Consider the following 27,629-nt stretch of genomic DNA (forward strand, 5'->3'; position numbering starts at 1 on the left):
TAAAAATGATGCAAATTAAATGTGTTTGTATGCTAGAATAATGTATTGTCATTTGTTTTATAAACCAAGATAGTAATATATAGCACTGAAAGAGTCAGCTTTTATATTCAATTACAATCTGACTCCTTTCCTTTTCTCTAAAGAACAACCATAATTGAAAAAAAATTTTTTTTAATGTGGATTGGACTATGTCAGCCTATAGTGTGGAAATAGAAAAATAAGCTCTTGTAAATAAATATTTATAAGGAGGTAGGAAATAGTACTCTCTTGTTTGAAATACAAAGTTTCATAACCAGTTGCTATTATTTTATATGAAGCTTAATAAGTGTGTCTCTTTAAGAAAACAAGCTATACAAAATCTGAGGGATTCTTTCCTAACTAGTAGATTCACTGCAAATATTGATTACATTGTCAAAATAGATATACATTCAATTTTTTTAAATTAATTAATTTTTTTTACAGAGACAGTGAGTCAGAGAGAGGGATAGACAGGGACAGACAGACAGGAATGGAGAGAGATGAGAAGCATCAATCCTTAGTTTTTCATTGCACATTGCAACGCCTTAGTTGTTCATTGATTGCTTTCTCATATGTGCCTTGACCGTGGGCCTTCAGCAGACCAAGTAACCCTTTGCTAGAGCCAGCAACCTTGGGTTCAAGCTGGTGGGCTTTTGTTCAAACCAGATGAGCTCGCGCTCAAGCTGGCGACCTCGGGGTCTCGAACCTGAGTCTTCAGCATCCCAGTCCGGTGCTCTATCCACTGTGCCACTGCCTGGTCAGGCTACATTCAACTTTTAAGAATACACCTAGTGTGGTAAAGCAGAGTACTTCTATATTTCCTTTTATATACATTCTGCTGTTCTATGTGAAAATATTTGTTTGGATTAGAAGTGTCTTCATTTATACTTTTAAATTGCCATTGCCCTATCTTTGAAATTCAAAATGTTATTTGAAATAAAATTATAGAATTAGAATTTTAGACCTGGAAGAGACTTTAGAGTTATTTTATTACAATTGCTTAGTTTACCAGTTGAGGAAACTGAAAATCCATGGTTTAAGCATTTTTTCCTAAGGTTACACAGCCTGAATTAGAACTTGGCTTTCTAACTCCTTAAATTTCTGCTATTGCCTCTAGTCTCCAACATGTTAGTTGAACAGCAATTAAATAAGTTGTCAGAAATATTAGGCCTCCCTTAGTCTGCAAGTATGTATGTCCAGACTTCAAAGTCAGTAGTGATCCCTAATTATTCATCATCATTTAAAAAATATTCTTATAGCAACATAGGGAAATTGCAGAGTTTAAATTATGAGCCAAAATGACTTCCGAGTGACTGAGATGTCTATGTATAGTCTTTAAAATCTTGGCCTGACCTGTGGTGGTGCAGTGGATAAAGCATTGACCTGGAAATGCTGAAGTCGCCAGTTTGAAACCCTGGGCTTGCCTGGTCAAGGCACATATGGGAGTTGATGCTTCCAGCTCCTCCCCCCCTTCTCTCTCTCTGTCTCTCCTTTCTCTCTCTCTCCCTCTCCTTTCTAAAATGAATAAATTAAAAAAAATTAAAAAAAATCTTTAGGTCATAGCCAAAACAATATTGAGGAAGAACAAAGTTGGAGGTGTTGCATCCACCAAGCACGAGAACAAACGTTGGAGACTTTCAGGGGTTTAGATCTTATTTTATTGGCCAAGTTTAACCTGCGCAGGGGCGAACTCTCAAGGTGTCCAGAGACACCGTATCCACAAGGGGCTGCAAACGAGAGTTGCGCCTCGTGCTTACAACTAGGTCCTTATATATCCTAAGTGAGCAAGCAGTATACAGAAGCAGATGTGGCAGTTCGCTATTCGCTAGGAGGGTCACACAGCATAGCAACAGGGGAATGTTTAGCTCAGTGGCGAATTTCAAACATAAACTTCTGATAAGGATCTCTAACTAATGGAATGCAGGATGTTTGCCCAGCTTTGTGCTGATCTCTTTGTTCTCGGCCTCACAGGGACCCTATCAGCACTTCTCTGTTCCTGCTCCTCCAAGAGTTAGACTCTGGCAGCCACAGCACACCTCCCCGAACCTAACAGAGGTATCATACTACCTGAAATCAAACTATATTTTGAGGCCATAGTAACTAAAACAGTATGGTAATGGCAGAAAAACAGACACATAGAGCAGTGGAACAGACTAGGAAGCCCAGAAATAAACCCATACGTATATGGTCAACTAATTTATGACAAAGGAAGCCAGAATATACAATGGGGTAAAGGCAGTCTCTTTAATAAATTGTGTTGGGGAAAATGGACAGATACATGCAAAAAAGAAAAATGAAACTAGACCACTTTCTTAGACCATATACAAAAATAAACTCAAAATGTATTAAAGACTTGAATGTAAGACCTAAAACCATAAGACGCCTAGAAGAAAACATAGGCAGTAAACTCTTTGGCATTGCTCTTTAAAAAAAAAAAAAAAAAGATTTCATTTATTAATTGCTTCTCATATGTGCCTTGACCAGGAAGCTTGGGGTTTTGAACCAGTGACCTCATTCCAGGTCGATGCCTTAACCACTGAGCCACCACAGGTCAGGCATGAATCTGAGTTTTATGTATTTATGTGTATGTGTGTGTGTCTGAAGAACACCTATTGTTAGCTTAAAATAAAAATTGTGCTTTATTACTTGACCAGGTAATAGTGCAGTGTATAGAGAGCGTCGACCTGGGAAACAGGATCCAGGTTCAAAACCCTGAGGTCACCACCTTGAGCATGGAATCATAGACATGTCCCCATGGTCGCTGGCGTGGGCCCAAAGGTTACTGGCTTGAAGCCCAAGGTCGCTGTCTTGAGCAAGGAAGGAGCCATTGGCTGGGCTGGAGCCCCCAGGTCAAGGCATGCATGAGAAACAATCAATGAACAACTAAGGTGCTGCAACTACAAATTGATGCTTCTCATCTCTCTCCTTTCCTGTCTGTCTCTCCTACTATTCCTGTCTGTCTCTCCTACTAAAAAACAAAACAAAACTTGTGTTTTATTTCCAGAGTTCAGTTGATGAAGTGTAATAGAGCCTGGACTTTTGCTTTACAGTGTATAACATTGAGAAAGTCAGAAATTCAAATATCCATTTATGTATCATTAACATAGTATTAATAAACTGGAATGCTTATGTGACTAAACTTAAAAATTAAAACTAAATGGACTCCTATTAATGATATTTTAACATTGTTCAGAGGTATTTATATATCTATATATAGTTTATATATGACCTAGGCATAAACTAGACAAGGATTTTATTTTATCTATGAGTATAAAAAGTCTGTACTTTGAAACAAACAAGAGAGTAAGAAGTTGGTATGAAAACACATTTCCTTTTGTTCTCAGGATGTGAACGACTTGAAGATAGGAACGGTAAGCCCCTCAGATATATCTAACAAGTAGCAAAGGATCATTTTTGGACTATCTTTGAGGGACCTGACAAGATTAATTTGACTTTGAAAGAGCCAGTCCCCCAAAATGACACACATTTCAAAAGTTAAAAAAATTTCTAATCATACTCTACTTCAGCAATGTTCTCAATATAATAACATTTGTAACCCCAATTCTCCAAACGGTGACAAACATCGACCCTCCTCTGATATTGCTGTGTAATATATATTTACCTCACTTTAAAACCTGTATTAGGGTCTTTCTCCAAACGGTGACAAACATCGACCCTCCTCTGATATTGCTGTGTAATATATATTTACCTCACTTTAAAACCTGTATTAGGGTCTTTCTCCAAACGGTGACAAACATCGACCCTCCTCTGATATTGCTGTGTAATATATATTTACCTCACTTTAAAACCTGTATTAGGATCTTTCAAGCATTGAATGAGAAATGATGGAAAAAAGCAGTTTACTGTATCATCACGTTACCGACTTTTGATAGTTCTCTTAAAAATGACAAGCTTTAATAATAAGCTTTTATTTGAGTCGTATCAAATATTCTCTGATGTGACTATGTTTTAAAATATATTTGCAATTCTAATTTCTTAGAAATAATCACTTTCAATTCAGAGTCAAAACTGTAAGAACTTGTTCTGCTGATAGCTTTCTGACATGTAGAAATAACTGATGTGGGTGAAGTGTCTCACTTGATGTTTTATGTCTAGCTATTAGCTAATCCTCCTTCCTACTTCACTGAAAATATTTTCATTCCGTCTGACAAAAAGTAAAGAATTACATTAACTGCAGATGACACATTAATGAGAATAATGGTTCTTGCCTTATTCTTGAAAGTTTTCATAGTCTTACCTTTGGTGAACGCAGATCCAGATAGTTTAATAATTATAAAAAAGATATCCTTTATTTTAAAACTCTGGGAACTAGATCACAGTAAATGTTTTGGGTAATTTTAAATATAATTTTTAAAATAAACAAAAGGACCAAGTAAATATTATATGATACTATTAGTATAAAGTCCTCTTAGGCAAAATATTTGGATGTGTCCAGTTATTCAAAGTAAAGCATGACTGAAAGGTAAAAGACAAGCAGTGCTGACCAAGAGTTTAGGTGTAGGAAGGAAAATTTTGATTCACAAGGAAAAATTTAGTTAACTTAGCATGAAAGGAGAAATGGCAGTACTGTTTTATAAGCATTTGGATTCCAATTTATTTCATAATGATTAAAGGGCAGTGGCTTTCAATGTTTTTTTTTTTATTAAAATCAGGATTCAATATATCCCTCATGTGCCCTATTCTATTTCCTTTTAAAATAATACCAGTCACAATTCTTAAGTTGATTTTATTACCCACTAATGAATCATAACATAAAGTTTGAGAAATACTTATGACATATAAAGAGAATTTTCTAAGTTTTTTTTTTCCCTTGGGGACTTAGAATGTAAACATTATCACTTTATCTGTTTCTAAACCACTAATTTTCTTGGTCTCATCTAAACCTTGTTATCACAAAAATTATACCAGCTCCAAAATCATATAGACAAGCATTCTCTTCTCAGACTATAATAACATTCTGTCCTTTTGGGTTATGTACCCAAGTACTTCCACTACAATTTTTAAAAAATTTTTTTTTATAATTTTTTTTTATTTTTTATTCTTTTTAGAGAGGAGAGGGAGAGACAGAGAGAGAGAGAGAGGAGAGACAGAGAGAGAGAGAAGGGGGGAGGAGCTGGAAGCATCAACTCCCATATGTGCCTTGACCAGGCAAGCCCAGGGTTTCGAACCGGCGACCTCAGCATTTCCAGGTCGATGCTTTATCCACTGCACCACCACAGGTCAGGCCCCACTACAATTTTTAAATTACATTTAGACCACGTTGATTGGCAACTCATGTCTGTTCTTTCTTAGCCAGTAGTCCATGGTCGAACATTGTAATCGTATCCTTAAAAAGATACTCAATTTTCCTTTACAGTCCTCACCTTGCAAAACCTCAAATCTTGATGAACTAAATAATTCTTTTTACCTACGTGTGTTCCAGCACATGAACGCAGATGAAGAAAATCTTACAACTAGAAAGGAAGACTGGTTTCATTAAAAAATTGTCACAAGCTTTCAATAATCACTTGGCACTGTTTGACTGCCCTGTTACCTCTCTGATATGACTATTTCATATCTACTTTCTCTTCATCCTACTTTCCCCATGTGCTTTCTACCCTCACCACCCAGTGGTTCTCAAAATGTGGTCCCCAGACCAGCAGCATGAACATCATAGGGGAACTTGTTAGAAACGAGACTTCTTGCCCTTACTCCAGGGCCAAGTCAGAAACCCTGGGGTTTTACCAAGCCTGCAGGCAGTTCTGATGCATGTAAAGGTTTGCCTGGTCTAGCCTATACTTATTTGAGAAGCCATTCTCTAAAATGTAAGCTCTGGCCTGACCTGTGGTGGTGCAGTGGATAAAGCACTGACCTGACATGCTTAGGTCACCAGTTCGAAACCCCAGGCTGGTCTGGTCAAGGCACATACGAGGAGCAACTACTACAAATTGATGCTTCACCACTCCCCCTCTTTCTCTCTCCTCTCTCTAAAGTCAACAAATAAAATCTTTAAAATAAGATGTAAGCTCTGAAGGCAGGGGTTTTTGTCTTTTTTGGACATATATATCCTGTGGACAAGAACAGTGCCTGGAACATTGTAAACCTCAATAAGTTATTGTTGAATCAAACCATGAGGTGGGAACTCCTTGATTTTCCTACTAAGAAACTGGAAACCTACTTGCATCTGTACCCGTTTTCTTCCTTTTCCAGCTAAGGAAGCGTGCCTCATCCTAACAAAGGTCAGTGTTTTTCCATGTGGATTGGATCTCATCTCTCCTTGCCTTCTCAAGAACTTTGTTCCTTTAATCTCCCCTCTCTCCTGCATTATTTATCAATCTTTCTCTACTAGGTCATTTCATTTAGTATGTAGTCAGATTCCACACCCTTCTAAAACCTTCCCTGTCCCCATATCAGTTACTGCCACACCTCCTTGCCTCCCACTCACTAACCCATTCTAATCTGACTTTCACCTCCACTATCAGTTCTTGACAAAGTCAATCACTTTTTAACACTTTTTAAAAATATATAATTTACATACTGTAATTATGCATTTAAAGTGTAAATGTACCATTCAGTGGCTTTATTATATTCAGAATTGTTTAACCATCACTACGGTCTAAGATTTAGAACATTTTTATCACCCCCAAAAGAAAGAAACCCCATACCCATTAGCAGTTCCTCCCTATTCCCCTCACTCCTCAGCCCTAGGCTACTCCACTCCTCCATTTCTATAGATTTGCCTCGTTTGGACTTTTTTTTAAAATGAAGTTATTATGTGGTTTTTTGTGACTGGCTTCTGTTGCTTACCATGTTTTCAGGGTTCACCCATGTTGTAGCATGACTCAATACTTCATTCATTTTATGGCAGAATAATATTCCATTGCATGTATATACTGTCTTTTTTTTGTGACAGACAGCGAGAGACAGAGGGACAGATAGGAACATACAGGAAGGGAGAGAGATGAGAAGCATCAACTCTTCGTTGTGACACCTTAGTTGTTCATTGATTGCTTTTTCATATGTGCCTTGACGGGGAAGGTGGCTACAGCAGAGCTAGTGACCCCTTGCTCAAGCTGGTGAGCCTTGCTCAAACCAGATGAGCCCGCGTTCAAGCTGGTGGGATTTCGAATCCGGATCCTCTGCGTTTTACTGTCTTTTATTTATCCACAAGCAGATGATGGACATTTGGTTGTTTCTACTTTTTTTTTTTTTTTTTTTTTTTTAGCAAGAGAGACAAGGACAGGACTGAAGGGAGAGAGATGAGAAGCATCAACTCATAGTTACAGCATCTTAGTTGTTCACTGATTGCTTGACCTGGGGGCTCCAGCCGAGCCAGTGACCCCTTACTCAAGCCAGCGACCTTTGGGCTTAAAGCAACAACCATGGGTTCGTGCTATGATCCCACACTCAAGCCAGCGACCTTGGGGTTTTGAACCTGGGTCCTCAGAATCCCAGGCCAACACTCTATCCACTGCGCCACCGCCTGGTCAGGAGCCTCTTTCTTTTTTTTTTTTTATTGCAATCACCCTACTTGGTGTGAAATGGTATCTCATTGTGACTTGATTAGCATTTTCCTAATGGCGAATGATGTTGGGTATCTTTTCTTGGGCTTTTTGGCCATTTATGTATTTTCTTTGGAAAAATACCTATTCATATCCTTTATTCATTTTAAAATTATTTTTTTATTATTGAGTTATGAGTTCTTTATTCTAGATACCAGTGCTTCATCAGATACGATTTGCAAATATATTGTACCATTCTGAGTTGTCTTCTCACTTCCTTGATTTGTGATCCTATTTAGTTCTCTTTTTTTGTTGCTTGTGTTTTTGGTGTCATATTTAGGAAAACCATTGTGTAATTCAAGGTTATAAGGTTTTACTCCTATGTCTTCTTTTAAGATTTTTATAGTTTTAGCTTTTAAAAGTCTGTGATCCACCTGACCAGGTGGTGGCGCAGTGGATAGAGCGTCAGACTGGGATGCCGAGGACCCAGGTTTGAGACCCCAAGGTCTCCAGCTTGAGCACAGGTTCATCTGGTTTGAGCAAAAAGCTCACCAGCTTGGACCCAAGGTCGCTGGCTCGAGCAAGGGGTTACTCGGTCTGCTGAAGGCCCACGGTCAAGGCACATATGAGAAAGCAATCAATGAACAACTAAGGTTTCACAACGAAAAACTGATGATTGATGCTTCTCATCTCTCCATTCCTGTGTCTGCCCCTATCTATCCCTCTCTGACTCTCTCTGTCCCTGTAAAAAAAAAAAAGTCTGTGATCCATTTTGAGTAAATTTGCATATATGTGTTGTAAGGAAGAGTCTAACTTGATTATTTTGCATGTGGATATCCAATTGTCCCAGCATCATTTGTTGAAAAGACTGTTCTTTCCCCCATTACATTGTCTTGGCACCTCGTCAGAGATGATTTGTGTATTAAAAGCAGTACCCGGTTTTCCCCTTACCTATTTGTCCTATCCACATCATTGACCGTGCTTTCCTTCAAATATTCTACTCTCTTGGTTCTCCTTTTACTTTTTTTTTTTTTTTTTTGTACTTTTCTGAAGCTGGAACCAGAGAGAGACAGTCAGACACCTGCATGCGCCTGACCGACCGGGATTCACCCGGCACGCCCACCAGGGGCCACGCTCTGCCCACCAGGGGGCGATGCTCTGCCCCTCCGGGGCTTGGCTCTGCCGCGACCAGAGCCACTCCAGCACCTGGGGCAGAGGCCAAGGAGCCATTCCCAGCGCCCGGGCTGTCTTTGCTCCAATGGAGCCTTGGCTGCGGGAGGGGAAGAGAGAGACAGAGAGGAAGGAGGGGGTGGAGGTGGAGAAGCAAATGGGCGCTTCTCCTATGTGCCCTGGCCGGGAATCGAACCCGGGTCCCCCGCACACCAGGCCGACGCTCTACCGCTGAGCAAACCGGCCAGGGCCTCCTTTTATTTATTTTGCTATTTCTTTTCAGTATTTATAGGTTCCTTATATTCTACCAAGCGTCTAAATGTTGGCTTTTCGTGGCTGTGTAACAAAACTTAGTGGCATAAAATAATTACAATATTTATTATGCTCAAGTGTTTTGGGGCCAGGAATTCAGACTGAACAAAGCAGGGCAGCTTATCTCTGTTCCGTGGTGTCCGGGGCCTTCGCTGGCCAACCCAGGCTATGGACTGGTGTCATCTGAAGGCCTGTGCCGTTGTACATGTCAGGCTGTTGTGAACAACTATCGACCGAAAGCCTTCGTTCACATCTACACAGGCCTGTGTCTCAGCGGGAGGAGGGAAAGAGTAGGAAGAAAGGGAAGAAAAGAGAAGGAGAAAGAAGAGAAGAAAAAGCCCAGGGAAGCCATTTCGTCTTTTATGACCAAACCTCAGAAGTTACACAGAAACACTTTTGTTACATTTTAAAAAAAATCAAAGTCTCACATTCAAAGAAAGGGAAATAGAATGCCTCTTGATGTGGAACAGCTAGGTTCTTAAGAGTAGAGGGGCAGAGATATTGCTGGGGCCTCTTTGCAGAAAACAAATCTGCTGCAGTTTGTTCTGGCCACTTGGGTTCACATCCTCTCACACGCAACACATCCCTTCGTCTTCCAAAGTGTCATCCCTTTATGGTATCAGGCTGAAGCTTGAGGTTCAGGATCTCACTGAGGTCAGGTTCAGGTGTAGGTGGGATTCCTTGGGTACAATTTCTTGATGACAGCTCCTTGAATATTTATTTAAAAATCTGGGGACTAAAGAGGGAAATTATCAACCCTCACTCCACCATTACCCAACATAAAATGATGAGACATAAGATAACCTTCCTACTGCAAAAGGGGAAACAGAGGCACATAGAAATCACTGTAATTCTTTTTATAGTTTTAAATACCGTGCATACATTCATGACTTCCAAATTCCCTAAGGTCTTGGAGTTCCACATTACAATACCGTAATTCACAATTTGACACCTGCACTTGGACACTGCAGATATTTCCAACTTAATATGCTAAAATGAACTCTTGTTTTCTACTTCACTTATTTTCCTGGTTTCTCTGTTTAGGAGAATGATGCCACCCTTCACTTAGCTGCTCAGATCAAAATGCAGAACTCAGCCTCAGTTCTTTTCTCTCTCTCACCTCTACATCCAGTAATCAGCAAGTTCTATATTTTCTTTCTCCAAAATATAGTTGTTTTTTTTTTTTACATCTCACCTGGATTGCAACAATCTCCTTATTGGTCACTCTCTATTCTTGTTCCCTTCCAACTTCCTTTGACATAGCAAAGCAATTATTTTAATTAATATTACTTTAATAACATTTTAAGTACTATTTTAATGAATGGCATTCTCTTGCTCACCATCTTCAGTGACTACCCACTGCACTTTGAGTAAAATCCAAATTCCTTAGCATGGTCTAAAAGGTGCACATAACTGAGTTTTGTCTGTTCCTCTGTATGCCCTGCCATTGTCTCCCTGACACACTATACTTCCATCTTGTCTGGGCTTCTTTCAGTTCCTCAAACATACCAAATTCTCAGAAAGGGTCTGTACACATGCTATTTTCTCTGACTGGAATACTCTTCCCCAAATTCCCATCCCTACCTACCTGAGGCCTTCTCATCCTTCAAGGCATGACATTCTTGACCATTCTAAGTAGGTACCTCCTCTTACTCTCTTACTCTCTTTCACTTGTATCCTGTGTTTCCTTTATAAAACTTGTCCCAATTTCAAGTCATATCCTATTTGTTTACTTATCATATGTCTCCCTAACTAATCCATATGTTCCACTAGGTTCCCTGAATTATTCACTATTTTTGAATTATTTACCAGGATATATACTCACTGTCTAGCACAAAATATGCACTCAATAAATATATTTTGAATATTGTTTAAAGGTGTACTTTCGTTTTGAGATAAAAAGAAGTAATTATTAATAATGTCAAATGTATTATTTCCCATTTGTTACTGAAATAGCCTTTTGTTCTTCTCTTTCAGTAACTGCCCTTCCTTTCTGGCTGCTGCTTTAGCCAGAGCCACATCAGACGAAGTCCTTCGGAGTGATCTTTCTCCACATTACATCCCAAAGGACACAGATGGCACAGAAGGGACTGTGGGTGAGGACCATTCTACGTGATTTGTTTCAAAATATTAGTTTCTTCTCATGTGTAATGAGCCACAGGAAACGTTTGCCACATACTAGCTCTAATTATGTTTACTGTGTTAACTGTGTAGTGGTAGCAAGAGAAAAAATCAAAAAGAAAAAAAAATTTTTTTCTTTAAACTAATCAATAAAAGGAGGAAGAAAGAAAAAAAATAGAGGAATGTTTTGAAGAGATGTGAAGGTGGTAACTGGAGCAAGAGATCATCATAACAGTATATTGTCATTAATACCTAGACAAATGGGAAGAGTCAAATGAGAAATGTGAAGAAAAGATGAGTGAGGGAGGGGAGAGAGTTTGAGCCAAACCTATTTAAAATTATTAGCTTACCTTTAGGAATCCAAGTAAAAAGGTCAGATATAAACATTCAAGAACTCAGTTGTAACAAAGCCTCATTAATTACATTAAATTTTATATAAATAGAGCTCCTTATGACAGCTCTGCAAACGTGAGTTAATTACATGGATCACTGTACTTTTTACAGGCAAATTATGAGGTATTATTTATTCAAGAAGGCATATTTATTCATGTATTAGACTTATATATATTTGACAGGCTCTAAAGAAATAATGATTTTTCTAAAAATTAGGGAATTACTACTGAAAATTGTTAAGGAATTTTAATATTTCATTCTATTTGTTCTGTTTTAAGCATTTGCCTTCAAACATGGTACATAAGGAGCACAGCATATATTAATGAATCAGAGTAGCTAGATTCCAGTAAAGATTCCTGTTCTTCCTTTATCTCTCTAGGTCATTTTTGACAGAAAATAAGCAAGGAAGGCATTCCTCTGCTTGTTTTTTACTGAGAGTAATTGTTTCACTTGGAACCAAATTGTTCCAGAGTCAAGCTGGCTGGGATTCCCACTACAAAGCCGTCTCTCCCCTGCTACTGGTGCGTGAAGCAAGCGCCCTTGAGGGAAGAACCGGGGTAAGCCCCGCCCCAGCACAGCCGCCTGGCTGACTCCCACCAGCTCAGTGCAGCGGCCTGAAGACTGAGTAATTTACAGCTGTTAGGGGGAGGACTACTACTTGAACAATTTTCTTTTTCACGCCCCTTTAAATTGTATTTTTCCATTTCAAGCAGCAGTTATTTATATACCAGTGCTCGATACCACTCCCCATAGGAGAATACTTCAAGTAGCACGGTGGAAGTGCTGCCCTACAGACGCCCCTGACCCCCTCGTAAGATAGAAAAAGTGAAGTGAAGGTTTTTTTCCTTTTGGTGGATATTATTGGTCACCCTGATTTTATATTTTTCTGAGAGATTATTCAGTAATGTCTCCTAAATCACATGCCACTGCTGTGATTTAGGATGATCTATTATAATTCTGGACTATATGCAAGTCCTTAATCTGTTCAACACAAATCAATGTAAACTGCACTGAGAATATCTACAGGGCATATTGTGTCTCTCCATATATCAGACTGAGAAGTGAGTGTACTGAATAAGGCCGGTTGTCATTGGCTTATAGGCACTGCTGTCCCCATTGAAATGCCTTTTGTCTTTCCTTTTAGTTTCCAAAAAACAGGCTTTAAAAAAATCCTTAACTTAAGTTCCTTTTATTTTTATATCATCCCTAACAGAATTTTTGCACAAATTTAGTTTAGCAGACATAATGCCTGTCCAGACAACCTAAAATCAATTTGAAATATCCCAGTATAAAAATTAAAAACAAAAAGGGGAAAATGATCACTAATACGGAGGAAATTGAGAGAATTATTATAACATTGTAGGAATAAATTTGAAAACCTGGGTATTTTCTAGAAAAATGCAAATTAATAAACTTGACCTAAGAAGAGAGAGATTGAGAAGATTGTTAAGGAGCTAGCTACCTTTGCAAAAGGACAAGGAGTGGGTGATACTCAGATAAACAATTTCAAAGAATCAAAGACATAATTCCAATGCTTTTTTTTTTTTAAGTGAGAGGAGAGGAGGCAGAGAGACAGACTCCCGCATGCACCCAACCGGGATCCACCGGGCACTCCCACCAGCGGGCGATGCTCTGCCTATCTGGGATGTTGCTCTGTTTCAACTGGAGTAATTTTTTAGCTCCTGAGGCGGAGGCCACGGAGCCATCCTCAGCGCCCGGGTCCAACTTGCTGCAATTGAGCCTTGGCTGCAGGAAGGGGAAAAAGAGAGAGAAAGAAGCAAGAGGGGGAAGGGTGGAGAAGCAGATGGACGCTTCTCCTCTACACCCTGACCGGAAATCAAACCCGGAACATTCACATGCCGTGCCGATGCTGTACCACTGAGCCAACTGGCCAGGGCCTAATTCCAATGCTTTGTAAAGTGAATTATTCAGTTTCATAAAAGGAAAATTTGCACTGCATAACGCTGATACCAAAACTTAGACAAATTGTGTCTAAGACAATTTAAAAAGGAAATGAGAAGTCAATCTCAGTAATCATTATTAAATATATTAAGTAAAATACTGGCAGCACTGAGTACAACAGTTCGTTCATTTGGTGAGTATTTTACTGGGAGCTGGCCACGTCCTTAGCACCGTGCCAGTGAATAGGACAAACGATTGGGAAGTCTGTCAGCGTAATTTATATGTTACTGCATCACAAGAAACAAACCAGAGTAATCTTTAAAGATGCCCAAAGAAGCATTGATGATATTCAATATCCATTCCTAATTTTTAAAAATATACTTAATAAAGTAGAACTAGATGGATACATAGTGGACATTGTAGAACAAAATTTGACTCTAATCAAAATCTAGCATTTATGCTTGATGTATATACTCAAGAATTTTTTGGTTGCAAATGACCACTAACACAACACATGGCTTCAGCAAAAACAGAATTTATTGGCTAGCCTTCAGTGTAAGGGCTACGCAGCTAGATTCAAGGCCTCTCATGATGTCATCTGAATCTGGAATTTCTCCAGCTCTCAGCTGTACTCTTTCATTTGTATTTTATTTTCAGGCTCCATGCAGCGTCAAGACAACTGCTAGGAGCGCCAGGTCTTCATCTGCCCAGTTCAAAGCAAGCAGGAAAATAAGAGTAACTTTACCCAGCTCCTCTTACATAAGTCACAGCATTTACCCTAATCAGCCCAGCTTGGACTAATGTCCCATTGTTGACCCCAATCACTGTGGCCACAGGAAGGTGATTCTGACTGTCTAGACCCGAATCACAGTTCATACCCCCAGGTGCACATGGACTAAGAGTAGAGAAAATGTTCCAGGCCGAAAGAAGATTGCTTGGCCGCAAACAGCACATTACAGCATAGTTCAGACTCAAAATAGCACGTAACTAGTAATTAATTCATTAGGAAATATGAAGGACCTGTTAAAACTGTATTGAGCAATAGAAGAAGGATTTAAATTTAAATTAAGGAAACAATATAGCTTGTTCCTGGATAACACTCAATGTGAAAAAGATGTCATTTTTTCCCAGATTACTCTATAAATTCAATGTGGTCCCAAACACAATGGCAACTAATTCCCCCCCTAAAACTTTGCAAAATAATTAGGAAGTCCATTTGGAAGAACAAATACGTCAAAGCAAAGTGACATCTTTTAAAATTAAGAAAATAGGTAGGGCCTGACCTGTGGTGGCGCAGTGGATGGGGCATCGACCTGGAAATGCTGAGGTCGCCGGTTCGAAGCCCTGGGTTTGCCTGGTCAAGGCACATATGGGAGTTGATGCTTCCAGCTCCTCCCCCCTTCTCTCTCTCTGTTTCTCTCTCTCCCTCTCTCTCTCCTCTCCAAAAATGAATAAATAAAATTTAAAAAAAAAAAAAAAAAAAGAAAGAAAATAGGTAGGAAAACCAGTCTGCCTGCTATTATCATGTATAAAGTTACAGTAATTTTAAAGGGACCCGCACCACTGTAGAAATAGATGGAAAAATTAGTGAAGTGAAACAGACGATGCAGAGCAGATATTTTAATATTTTAGTGATTAATTTATATAAGTTTGCGTACTCATTTATTCAGTAAACATCTAATGAATCCTGTTATCTGCTAGGTACTATGCTATGACTAATGAAAGAAATTAAGAAACAGTCTTTATCTGCGCTCTAATTTAGGAAATGTAGAGCATTGGGTGTAAGAGTCAGATATACCTAGGATTGAGAATGGTTCTGTTTTTGAAATATTCTAGATACAGAATGTACAAATACCCACAACATACTGGCTATTGTTACAAACTGTGGTAAGAACTATAGTAGATGGTGTGAAAGAGTGCTGTGGGGAGATCAGGGAAGGACTAACGGGGAGAGGCAGGGACAGTTCTAGTGCTGTACTGAGTAGTATGGACGCTGGTATTGCTTCCCTACCCCCTTTAGCCTGTCTGCATCAGCACTGTCGGTCACCAGCCCAGTGTTGGAAACCTGAGTTCTCCACCTTGTTGTCCAGCGTGGTAGCCACTGGCTAGATGGAATTATTGGACAGTTGAAATATATCAGTAGCTAATATGGCCAAAATATTGAATTTTACATTTTACTTAATTTTAATTAATTTAAGGTTAAGTAGCCATATGTAGCTAGGAATCGACTTTATTGGACAACCATGTCTATATAATAATATACAAACCAAAAAATGATATAATGGTTTATATTATTACCTGGGAATTTGGGAACTATCCTGATAGTTAATATCAGTTGTTTCACCTAAATCTGTTCTGCCTCAAAGTTTCTGAGTTCATTTATCATTTAGGAATCCTCTGTTGTGACTGAGTTAAATGCCCACCCAAATGCAGGGTCCAGATGGGTTGGAGTGATACAAATATGTCAGTGCTGGCTGGAAGACATAGTCTCTAGTGACTGGTGCTTTAAAAAAGAAAAAGATTGGCATTGCAGCCCTGGCCAGTTTGCTCAGTCGCAAAGAGCGTTGTCCAGAAACAACAAGGTTGCATGTTCAATCCCCAGTCAGGGCACACACAGACAGCAACTAATGAATGCTTCCCTTCCCCCCCCCCCCACTCTCTCCCTTCCTCTCTCGGTCTCTCTAAAAGCCAATCAATCAGTAAAAACCTGGTTGGGTGGCTTGGTTGGCTGGAGTGTCATCCTGGTTGAGGCTGCTGGTTTGAACCCTGGTCAGGGCACAGACAGGGGCAGCTTGATGTTCCTGTCTCTCTCTCTCCCCTCCAAAAAAATATTGGTGTTGCTTAAAATATACAGTCAAATGTTGGGTTCTCTGTTGGCCTCAGTTTCCCTGTTATACACACCTCTTCAAGTTTTATTATATAATAATATACAAACCAAAAAATGATATAATGGTTTATATTATTACCTGGGAATTTGGGAACTATCCTGATAGTTAATATCAGTTGTTTCACCTAAATCTGTTCTGCCTCAAAGTTTCTGAGTTCATTTATCATTTAGGAATCCTCATTTGTTTTATTTGTTTTATTTGTTCTTTGCAATTCTTTTTTTTTTGTATTTTTCTGAAGTTGGAAACGGAGAGGCAGTCAGACAGACTCCCGCATGCGCCTAGCCGGGGGCGATGCTCTGCCCATCTGGGGCATTGCTCTGTTGCAAGCAGGGCCATTCTAGCACCTGAGGCAGAGGCCATAGAGCCATCCTCAGCGCCCGGGCCAACTTTGCTCCAATGGAGCCTTGGCTGCCGGAGGGGAAGAGAGAGACAGAGAGGAAGGAGAGGGGGAGGGGTGGAGAAGCAGATGGGCGCTTCTCCTGTGTGCCCTGGCCGGGAATCGAACCCGGGACTCCTGCACACCAGGTCGACGCTCTACCACTGAGCCAACCAGCCAGGGCATGTTGTTTGCAATTCTTTTCTTTCAAATGTACCCTTCATTTTCAGTTACATAAAATTGTCAAGGGGACAAAGTCATAAAACCTGGTTAATCGCTCTGTATTCTGTTAATGAGAAAAACAAAAGCCTTGAGGTCAGATTTCTGAACAGTCATTTTAAAAAGAAATTTGAGTAAGAAAACAGGTAACTGTAGTCACAGATTTCGGCAGTGGCAGGGCGAGAACTAGAGGATGAGACTCCAGGCTCCCAGGCTGTCCTAAGAACACACAGCCTCTCTGGGATTTGTGCTGTAGGTCACAGGAGGCCCACCCCACCATTCCCCATCTGCCACACGCTTTCTCAGGCTGTCAAGCTACATCTGACTTAGTAAAGTAAAAACCAAAAAAATGTGAATTTTAATTTTTTTTTAACCTGGGGAACCTCTAAAATACTGGCCTCAGAAAACCTAGTCTCCCTTTGCTTATTTCAGTAGCCACAACTTGAGTTGAGGACAGCTGAGTGGAGATGGTGTGAGACAATCTGGCCAGTACTATTGAGTGTTGCTTAAAGGCTTCCACATCTGGCCACACACGGAGGGATGTGTGGCCTCAGAAATCAGCCAGTCTCCTGTCTGTAACGGGTCAAGTAGCAGACTTAATAGTCTAGGGTAAAGAATCCTCTGATTGCTATTTCTTTTTCTATCCAGGATTACACACATAGAATTTAAGTACTTTTTCCTTAGGGAAATAGAAAACTCTGTTAGTCTGTTGGCTATACTATTTAAGCTATTAACTAAAGCTTTAATTAAAATTACATCAAGGCCCTAGCCAGTGGCTCAGTGGATAGTGTCGACTCGGCCTGTGGACGTCCCGGCTTCAATTCCCAATAAGGGCACACAGGAGTAGCAACCATCTGCTGCTCTCCTCCTCCCTCTCCCCCTCCTTTCCCTCTTCCCTTCCTGCAGCCAGTGGCTCGAGTGGTTTGAGCCTGGCCCCAGGCGCTGAGGATGGCTCCACTGGAATGCGTCAGCCTTAGACACTTGAGCTTCGGCCCCAGACAGGATTGCTGGGTGGATCTGGTCAGGGACTCTGCCTCACTATCTCCCTCCTCTCACCTAAAAGAAAAAAGGACATCAAATAGTAAAAATATATAATTTACTTCTAAATTATGATCAGTTACAGGAGAGAAAAGTTAGGGAACGGGAAGGAGGGTAAAGAAGAGGTTGGGAAAAGGGAGACAAAGACAAATGGAAATCAAAGTAAACCCTGTGGTTCCTGTAGTTGGTAAATAATCTCTTGCTCACAGGCCTGTCGTATTCCAGCTAGCTGGATAACCACTGTTCATATTTCAGTCACTCCTCTCAACACAGGGGACTTGGCTCTCCAGATGACTATGGCAGCCAACCCAAAAGAACCATTCCCTGAGCGAGGTGGCAGTGGCCAGAGCACTTGTGGACTAGAAGAAACCTGGCCTTGGTAAAGACCCAGACCCGACCAGAGGTTTTCTTCTCATGACATAGGAATCATGTTAGTGGCAACTCCTGGCTGGTTTCCTACTAGATAGGTTGTCATTTTCTCTCTTCAGAAGCAACATTTCATTTCCCTTGAGAAGGAGGAATTTCTTCTATTAAGGAGGGGCTTGACTAATGTGACCTACTTCTGTCTTTACTAGTCAGACAAGTGAAAAGCAATTTTACAGGGCTCTTCATTGGGGGTTTCTGTGTTTCTTTCAGAGATTGAGACAGTGAAATTGGCCCGTTCTGTCTTCAGCAAACTACACGAGATTTGCTGTAGCTGGGTGAAAGATTTCCCTCTCCGCAGGAGACCCCAGCTTTATTATGAGACATCAATCCATGCCATCAAAAACATGCGCAGGAAAATGGAGGACAAACACGTCTGCATTCCTGACTTTAATATGCTCTTCAACCTCGAGGTAAGGGCACTTCTGAAGTCAAATGATATTTAGAAAAACACCTTCATGGTTCTGTTTTCGAACGGAACTCCTCATATACGTCTAATACTATCGGATAGGATGGAATATGACAAGGCAAAGTGGCACAAATTGGATTGCATTAGACAAGGAACTACTTTAATTGAAATAGGTAATACATTCACATGGTTTAGAACAGAAAAATAAAATCTCTCATCTTTGTCTCTCACTCACAGTTCCCCTCCATGAAGGCAAGGGAGTTACCAGTTTCTTGTGTAACCTTCCAGAGCTACTCTAGACACATACAAGTGAAAAAGAAAACTGTTATATCACAATAAAGCTGGTTTTTTAAAGGACACTGTTTTGCTGGTATAATCAAATGGTGTTCATTAATTTCCTAAATTACTATGTTGCTGAAGCAAATATAAATATAAAGGAAGGAATTTGAGACTGGGACAGTTTTCAGTTTTCATGTGGTTTTCTTTTTTAAATCTTGGTTTCTGAGATAAAAAAAGTAGCTAGACTTACATTTCCTGAATCTCTGACTGACAGATTAGATCATGTGAGCCTTGTCAACTTAATAACCATTTTCTTGCTGTATTCCTCTTATCTATTAAGTGTGTTATGTTAATGCAAACAGAAGTAGGCTTGCTTTCTTTGCCTGTCACTTGCCTCTTTCCTTCACTCAAGTCCATAACTTAGAAGTTACAATGCAGTCATTTCTGCAAAGCACAACATTTCCTTCATTGAGCAGTTAATTTAAATTTTAGCTGACAGTCAAGGTCTGATAAGCAGTAATAGTGGGCTGGTAATTGGCATTCACATTACAAAGACAGATCTGGTGATATCTGTTTCCAAATGTTACCATACCCATGCAAATGTAACCCAGAGGATGTTTTGTTTGACAAAACTTTTACACAACACTGTCAGTAATAATAAAAAATTAGAAATGATCTAAATTATTAACCTATAGGGAATAACTGTGATATGCTCATAAGATTTATAGTACCTATCCATTTAAAATCATGTCTTCGAGAATACTTAATGACATGATAAATGGCAAAAAGCAGTATATAAAATTCCATGTACAGTGGTCCCTCATCTATCATGAGGGTTAGGTTCTAGAACCTCCCACAATAGACAAAAATCCATGAAGTAGCACCTTATATTTATTTTATTATTTATATATATGTTAAGGCTTTATAAATCTTTCTCATACTGTTAATCTAGAAAATGCTTATTTTACCGCAAAAATAATTAAAATAATATATAAAAATACTTATATGCTGCAAAATCCCGCGATATAGCGAAAAATCCGCGATACAAAATTAGATATGCACAATTTAAAAATCTGCAGTACAGTGAGACCGCGAAAAGTGAACTGCGATATGGCAAGGGATGACTGTATAGTATGATCCTAATTTTATTGACAAAATGTGTATGTATACAAAAAATACTGGTTATCTGTAGATAGTGGGATTATAGACATTTATTTACTTCTTTACACCCTTTTTTTTTTTACAGGGACAGAGAGTCAGAGAGAGGGATAGACAGGGACAAACAAGAATGGAGAGAGATGAGAAGCATCAATCATCAGTTTTTTGTTGCGACACCTTAGTTGTTCATTGATTGCTCTCTCATATGTGCCTTGACCGCGGGCCTTCAGCAGACCGAGTAACCCCTTGCTCGAGCCAGCGACTCTGGGTCCAAGCTGGAGAGCTTTTTTTTGCTCAAGCTAGATGAGTCCACGCTCAAGCTGGCAACCTCGGGGTCTCGAACCTGGGTCCTCTGCATCCCAGTCCGACGCTCTATCCACTACGCCACCACCTGGTCAGGCTTTTACACTTCTTTATGGTCAAATAAATGTACACCATCTTTATAACAGGGAGAAGATCAGTATTTTTTTTTTTTTACTTTAAGAAGTTATGCTGATTATTGAAGAGCTTCATTTGGCTCATCCTATTTTTTTGGATGCTATACTAGGAATCTCTCCACCTATCTCACATTACTTTGTTATACTCTCATGTCCCAATAAAGGAATTATTGTCCCTCTCTCTGTGATAATCCCAGAACAGCTCACTCGTCATTTAAAAACTGTTTATATATGCTGTTTTTTAATTTTATCCTTTTCCTGCCAATGCAGTTATTTAAAAATGAGTACTACTTTTCAGTATAAGTAAAAACTCTACATATCAGGACTTTTTCTAGATAGTTCTATTTAATCATTTATTCTTTAATGACATTACAGATAGTGTTCATTGGATTGCTAAATTAACTAGTTGTAATGTCTAGCTGATATAGACTTCATAATACTTGGGTGTTATCTTTATGGACATTTATATGCGGTACTTATATAAATGCAGTATATATCCTTTAAAAGAACTTTTCCAAAGTCTAAATAGACCTATTGTTTTAGTAGTTCTTCCACATCCCTGTGAGATGGGAAAGCAAGCACAAGGAAATTAAATGTAAATGAATGGGAAGAAACCAACAAACTAAAGTGAAGCAACTACAAGTTGATGCTTCCCATCTCTCTCCCTTCCTCTCTCTCTCTCTCTAAAAAAAAAAAAAGAAAATTAACTGCTTTACTTTGTATATTTATTTTGCTTTGAATGACAGGACCTGGACTCATCCAAGCAGAGCCCAAGGAAGGTCAGAGACTTACAAATGAAAATCATTACACACTGTTGCCTAAAGGGAGACCAGGACTCAGAGTTCAGTGAGTTTATAGATCTCCTAAGGAAGCTAGATCTGAGACTGAAACACTTGAGTTGAAGCACTTTCGTGGTGTTAATGTCATTGGCTTCCTTTGTCAGGAGAAAGCCTGACTCTTAGCTTAGGGGACAAGGTCAAGTGTTACAGGGCAGCTAGACATCTGTTGTGGTTCAAGTATTGCCACCCAGTTCAGACTATGTTATTTAAGGTGAGAATTTAATGTGACCATGAATGATTTAGGATGGAGACTTTATAGTTTGGAAGTGTGTATAGGCTTTCATTATCTCTGTATTTTAAACAACCTAACATAATTGGCCTTGTGCTGGAAGGCCAATTATCTCTTATTGTTCTTAGTTTCTAACTTTATGATTAAAATGCTTTTCTTTTTGGAAAAAACTCAATCCAGAACAGCTTTTGTTCAGTTCTCATACCTTCTCTTTTCTCCCCTTGAAATTGTAATAGCAACTCTGAAGCAAATGCACGTGGGCGGTCTCCATGGTGCAAGACAACAGCTTCCACGGAGAGGGCACTTCAGCCTGAGCTAATTGGGCATGATGTGTTCCAGCATGCTGGCATAACAGAGATGCCCTAATACTGCAGGTGTTTTAGCAGCTGATCAGGCATATCGGAGAAGGGACACCTTTAGTCTCATTATCTGGTGACAAATGTAGTGGAGGAGGCTAGGTAACAGTGCTCGCTGGAACCATGCTGTGCCTCTCTTCACTGTTTGTTTCTGCTGACAGGACCAGGAAGAACAAGCTTACTTTGCAGTGTTTGATGGCCATGGAGGGGTGGATGCTGCCATTTATGCCTCCATTCACCTGCATGTTAACTTGGTGCGCCAGGAGATGTTCCCCCACGATCCTGCTGAGGCCTTGTGCCGGGCGTTCCGGGTCACTGACGAGCGGTTTGTGCAGAAGGCAGCCAGGGAGGTATGCCTCTTTCTCATTAGTTCTGGTTCTGACTCCACTAGCTGGGCCCAATTCGGTTCATGGTTAAAGGGCTATTTGGATGTTCTCTTTTGAGACAGGCATTAAAGTTCTTTTCCAAATGGTGTTCTTGACCCCTAGTGGTGGATTGTTACAGTAGTTCTAATTCTCCTGATGAAGAGTTTCAGTGGGGGCCAGGGGTATTGTGTGGAAACTGCTAAGCTCTAGTTCTCCGGAAAGGCAGTCATTGCTGGATGTGGCAGGGGGGTTCTGTCTCTTAATCACTATTGTCTGTCAGGTTCACAGGAGGCCCAACCCTCTAAGCAGACTTTGCTGATAAAGTCTGGATATGGTGATTAAAACAATGGTCTGAAAAAACCCCACAGAAGCCAAGATTACTCCCATACATTTAGTTAAAAATGAGTTGGCAGTGTTTTGCTGTGTATCTCTTGAGGGTGAGGGAAAATTTGCTTGGAGACAGTGAGTCTTTAGATGATCCTTGAACAGATTTTCCCTTAACAGAAAAGTCAGAGCTCATGTCCTGATTTCTTAAGGTTATTCAGATTTAAGGTTTTTACACTGAACAAATAACAGGGGTTCTATATTAAGATCTAAAAGTAAAAATTTTAATCTAATTATCAGTCTGGGTATTGGTACATAATTAACTATGGTATTCTACATTCATTTCTAACGGGGGACCAACCGAAAGAGAATGTTTTATTTTTAAAAGTAATCATATATTACATACACACAGAATAGGACTCCTGCCCTATGGCCTAGACATGACCTCTTTTTGAAATGGACTTAGAAGAGAGCAATCACTTCTTTGATCTCATAGTTATGCTCTACAGCAGTAGTAGGCTTGGAATTCATGAAACAATAATTCAGAACTATTTGGCAAAATATTCTGTATTTCTCCAGCCTATCCCGTTTAGATTAATATGCACATCCTCCAACAGCAACCACTAAGGTCTACATATATAGGTGTGGGGCTGGAAAACACTTTGTATAGTGCTGACCCGTCTCTTGAGCGCCAGCACGGCTTGGCTGTCTGCTTTGGAGCTACTGGCTGTCATCATTCTGAATGTGGACAAAACCTGGCCCGAGAGGCAATCCATAATCACCCATGAAACTAAGAGAATCACTTGCCTTATTCTGTTCTATCCCTTTTCCTCTGTGTCTTCAAAAGTATGGTTCTTTCTGACCATGTTCACCTTACTTGCTTCCACTGCTCCTAGTGTCTCTCAATCCTGCCAATAGTTCTCCTGAATAATTTAGGTTTGCCTCAGCAGTTACTTCTTGTGCCTCCACGAGCTGCTAGCTGCTGGGAAGCAAGTAGCTATTCCTGCTGGGCGTCAGGCAGCCCTGCCTCCTGCTCTCTCCTGGGCATATGCACTGAGGTGTCTTGATCATGTTTCCAGGGGGCTGAGCTTCTGAACAGTCTGTGTGGGAAGACGTTTTATTGGTGGGTGAGGATTTATAACAAACTTTCCCTACATAGGGAAAATGAGAAGTTTTCTCATAGGCTCCCAGGGGCCTTTTACCACCCATGACACACTGGTTCTAATTTAGGCCAAGTCCTTAGTAACAGAAAGGCATGCTCATTTGGTGGTGACTCATGTCAAATGCAGATGTCATTTTAATATAGTACTATCAAGAAGAGCATTAAGCAGTGGTTCTGAGCTATTGCAGTGAAATTCCAGTCAGTTCTTTATACAATGTTCAAAAGTAAAAGCCCCTAAAATTATTTTGTTGCAAGGTATAATTAACTTACCTCTCATTCGGGAATGTATGTTATATCTTGGCTCTTATCTTACTATCCAGAGAATGGGAGCATTTGTGTACCAGTCAGATGCTTTATGTTATTTTATAAAGGGAAGACTCTCCTCTCTAAACATACAGATGTCAGAAACAAAACAGAGACCAAAGTATGGTAATCTCTCTCTTTTAATGGATTTTAGAAAGACACAGAGACATTCATTTGTTGTTCCACTTAGTTGGGCATTTGCTGGCTGCTTCCCACATGTGACCTGACCAGGGACAGAACCACAACCTTGCTCTTTGCAACTAAGCTAACTGGTTGGGACTTACTCTTAGGGTTGATATAATGGATTCAACCCTGGACTAGCAGGAAAAAGAATTTAATTTCTCTTTTATGTACTAATCAGTTACCTGCCCTTGGACAAATTACATAACCTGCCATAGTTTTCTTACCTGTGTCTACAATGGAGTTAGTAGTCATTCCTGTCTTGCATATCACAGATCAGATGGATCTGTGTGCACCCAGGAATGTGTACATGCACATAAAAACAAAATTTGAATTTAGAAATAAGAATTGCTGTTTATTTGTGAAATCAAGTTATTAATAATCTAGCTCCCAATTGAAAGGTCTGTATCAACTATAAATTGCTTCTCAATGAGAATTTGGTATCTATTTTTACTAAGTTTTATTTAAACTCTTTTCAGAGCTTAAGATGTGGAACCACAGGAGTGGTGACTTTTATCAGAGGCAACATGCTGCATGTAGCCTGGGTGGGGGACTCCCAGGTTATGCTTGTGAGAAAGGGCCAAGCTGTTGAACTAATGAAGCCACACAAACCAGACAGAGAGGTGAGTATGCTTTGTTCCACAACGGCAGTTTTCTAGTTATTAATTAAGACTCACTTAATTACCATAACTATCACCATTATCTCAGCAACCGTGCCCACCTTCCAAAGGAAGAATAACGAGAACCTTTCCAGGAAGCTGATGAGTATTATATCTGTTGTTTACTGGGAAGGTAGAGGAGTAAATCCTGAATCTAATTATTTGCTTCTTTTTATTGCATTGCTGTTTAGGATGAAAAGCAGCGAATCGAGGCCCTTGGTGGCTGTGTGGTCTGGTTTGGTGCCTGGAGAGTGAATGGAAGTCTCTCAGTCTCCAGAGCGATTGGTAGGAAAACCCAATTAATTTGTTTCTCTAAACTGTCCTCTTCTGGCTCATTGTCTTAAATGAACTCTTGATACAGCAGGGAACCCGAGATGATGATAATTTATATTATCAGTGTGCTTATTATTATCTAAAATAACAGTTGGATGATGCCTCTTTTAATTATTTAGCTTAATTAACTTATTTATATGCTTAAATTTCATTATTAAGGGGGAACTATATTAAGAAATGCAGAACTTACTAGTTTATTTTTTTTAAAAAGAAGGCTTTAATGTTTGGTACACAGATCCTGCTTAAAGCCACAGCAAACCTCATTTCATTCCATTTTGGGTCATAGTTAGTTTAATTCAATATTGTACAGAGAATGGAAGCCTCCCTCCATATTTCACCTTGCTTATATCTTTATGTCATTCATTATGAATTTTAAAATGACATAAACAACAGAGAACCAGTCCATGGGAAAAACATTATGCTTTTTAGATGAAAATAATTTTCTATACGAGGGCCTGTGCAGTGGTGGTGCAGTGGGTAAAGCGTGACCCGGGACACTGAGGACCCACCTTCAAAACCCTAAGGTCACCGGTTTAGGTGCAGGCTCGCTGTCTTGAGCGTGGGATCATAGACATGATAAGACCACACGGTCGCTGGCTTGAGCCCCTGGTCACTGGCTTGACTGCCGCTCACCCCCACCAAGGCACGAAGGAGAAACAAGCAATGAACGAGTGATGCAACTGCAAGTTGACAAGTTGATGCTTCTCATCTCTCTACCTTCCTGTGTCTCTCTTGCAAAAAAGAAAATCTGTATGAGGAATGTAATAACTTGCCAGATAACCCCGGGGTTTCAAAGAATCTGCTCCCTGGGACCTAAATCCTTCAAAAGAAGTGTAAAGACAACAAAACTCTAAAACTTAAACAGCTAAGCTGACTGGACAGAATACAAGGTGTAACTTCAAAGAATTGAGCTCTACTTTGTTTCACTTTGGCACCTGGGTTTATTATTTGTTTCATGCCTTAGCTCACGTTCTTTTTATTTTTATTTTATGTTTTTTTACAGGGACAGTGAGAGTCAGAGAGAGGGATAGATGGGGACAGACAGAAACAAAGAGAGATGAGAAGCATCAATCATCAGTTTTCCATTGTGACACCTTAGTTGTTCATTGATTGCTTTCTCATATGTGCCTTGACCACGGGCCTTCAGCAGACCGAGTAACCCCTTGCTTGAGCCAGAGCCAGGGTCCAAGCTGGTGAGCTTTGCTCAAACTGGATGAGCCTGCACTCAAGCTGGCAACCTCGGGGTCTCGAGCCTGGGTCCTCTGCATCCCAGTCCGATGCTCTATCCACTGTGCCACTGCCTGGTCAGGCTTCACCTTCTTTTTAAAAAAGAACTGTGTGAGTGTCTACATGGATGATATATATGTGCGTATCTACTGCAGGTCTCGTCACCGCCTCCTCAGGAAATGATGTCGTCTGACCTGATGGGGGTAACATGGATAAGTGGGGGTAACATGGATAAGTGGGCTTCACTGCCAATCCCCAAGTCTTGCTTATTACCCAACAATTCCAGAACACTAAAAAATCTCAAAGGGCCGATTCCGTTTCACCACTGATGTGAATTCCTCCCACTCTATAGGAAGGTGTTAGCAAGCTGTGAAGTGGCCCAAATGTGAGCAGCAGGTTTAGAAAGAGAAAAATTCTGCAAATACTTCCTGAAAAACTAAAAGTTGGCTTTACCCTATGACTGAAGGAGTTATTAGGAACTCTGGAATAAGGCCAAATAGGGAAATTTCTCATTTCTAAAACATACCCCCGTATAGAATTTTTTGACGTCAACCAAAGACCTCTTTCTCTTCCTCTTCCCGTCTCTGAGTACTGAGGTATCTTTAATGCCTATTACAGAAGCAGCCTTACTATATTTTTAGAAACAAAAAAAGGTTACTTGCCTTTTTTTGTTTCTAAAAATATAACACAAAGGGAGCTAAAGCCGGAGAATGTCCTTGAATAAATGACAGTCTCAGACTTCAGAGTGAATTGTGGGTTGGCTGTGGGGGAGGATGTTCAGGCAGGAAACTCCAGGTCCAGGGGACACAGGTCCACAGGTGTCTGGAAGAGCATGTCCTGCTCAGGAATGGCAACAGGCACCGGAGGCTGGGGCCGGGCGGGGCAGTCTAGGCGGAGGGCCCACGTGGCCAGGTCTGTGGGTGTCAGGTATCTGTGATGACAGTCTGAAAGCCACACCGGAGTAGCAGGCCTAATGAGGCACCATTGCGGGCGCGGGCGCCCTCGTT

The 27,629-nt window shown here is 40.2% G+C and overlaps 1 protein-coding gene across 1 annotated transcript in view; it reads left to right on the forward strand.

Moving 5' to 3' along the window:
* Window positions 1–27,629, forward strand: part of PPM1E (protein phosphatase, Mg2+/Mn2+ dependent 1E) — a 97,898-nt gene that overhangs the window by 62,281 nt on the left and 7,988 nt on the right. The window contains exons 2-6 of the mRNA XM_066264071.1: window positions 10,980–11,098; window positions 18,576–18,775; window positions 22,231–22,419; window positions 24,883–25,026; window positions 25,254–25,347. Of these exons, the coding sequence (XP_066120168.1) occupies window positions 10,980–11,098; window positions 18,576–18,775; window positions 22,231–22,419; window positions 24,883–25,026; window positions 25,254–25,347 (746 nt within the window). The remainder of the gene's footprint in view (window positions 1–10,979; window positions 11,099–18,575; window positions 18,776–22,230; window positions 22,420–24,882; window positions 25,027–25,253; window positions 25,348–27,629) is intronic.

The sequence above is a fragment of the Saccopteryx bilineata genome, chromosome 2, assembly GCF_036850765.1.
Source record: "Saccopteryx bilineata isolate mSacBil1 chromosome 2, mSacBil1_pri_phased_curated, whole genome shotgun sequence".
NCBI classification, from domain to species: domain Eukaryota; kingdom Metazoa; phylum Chordata; class Mammalia; order Chiroptera; family Emballonuridae; genus Saccopteryx; species Saccopteryx bilineata.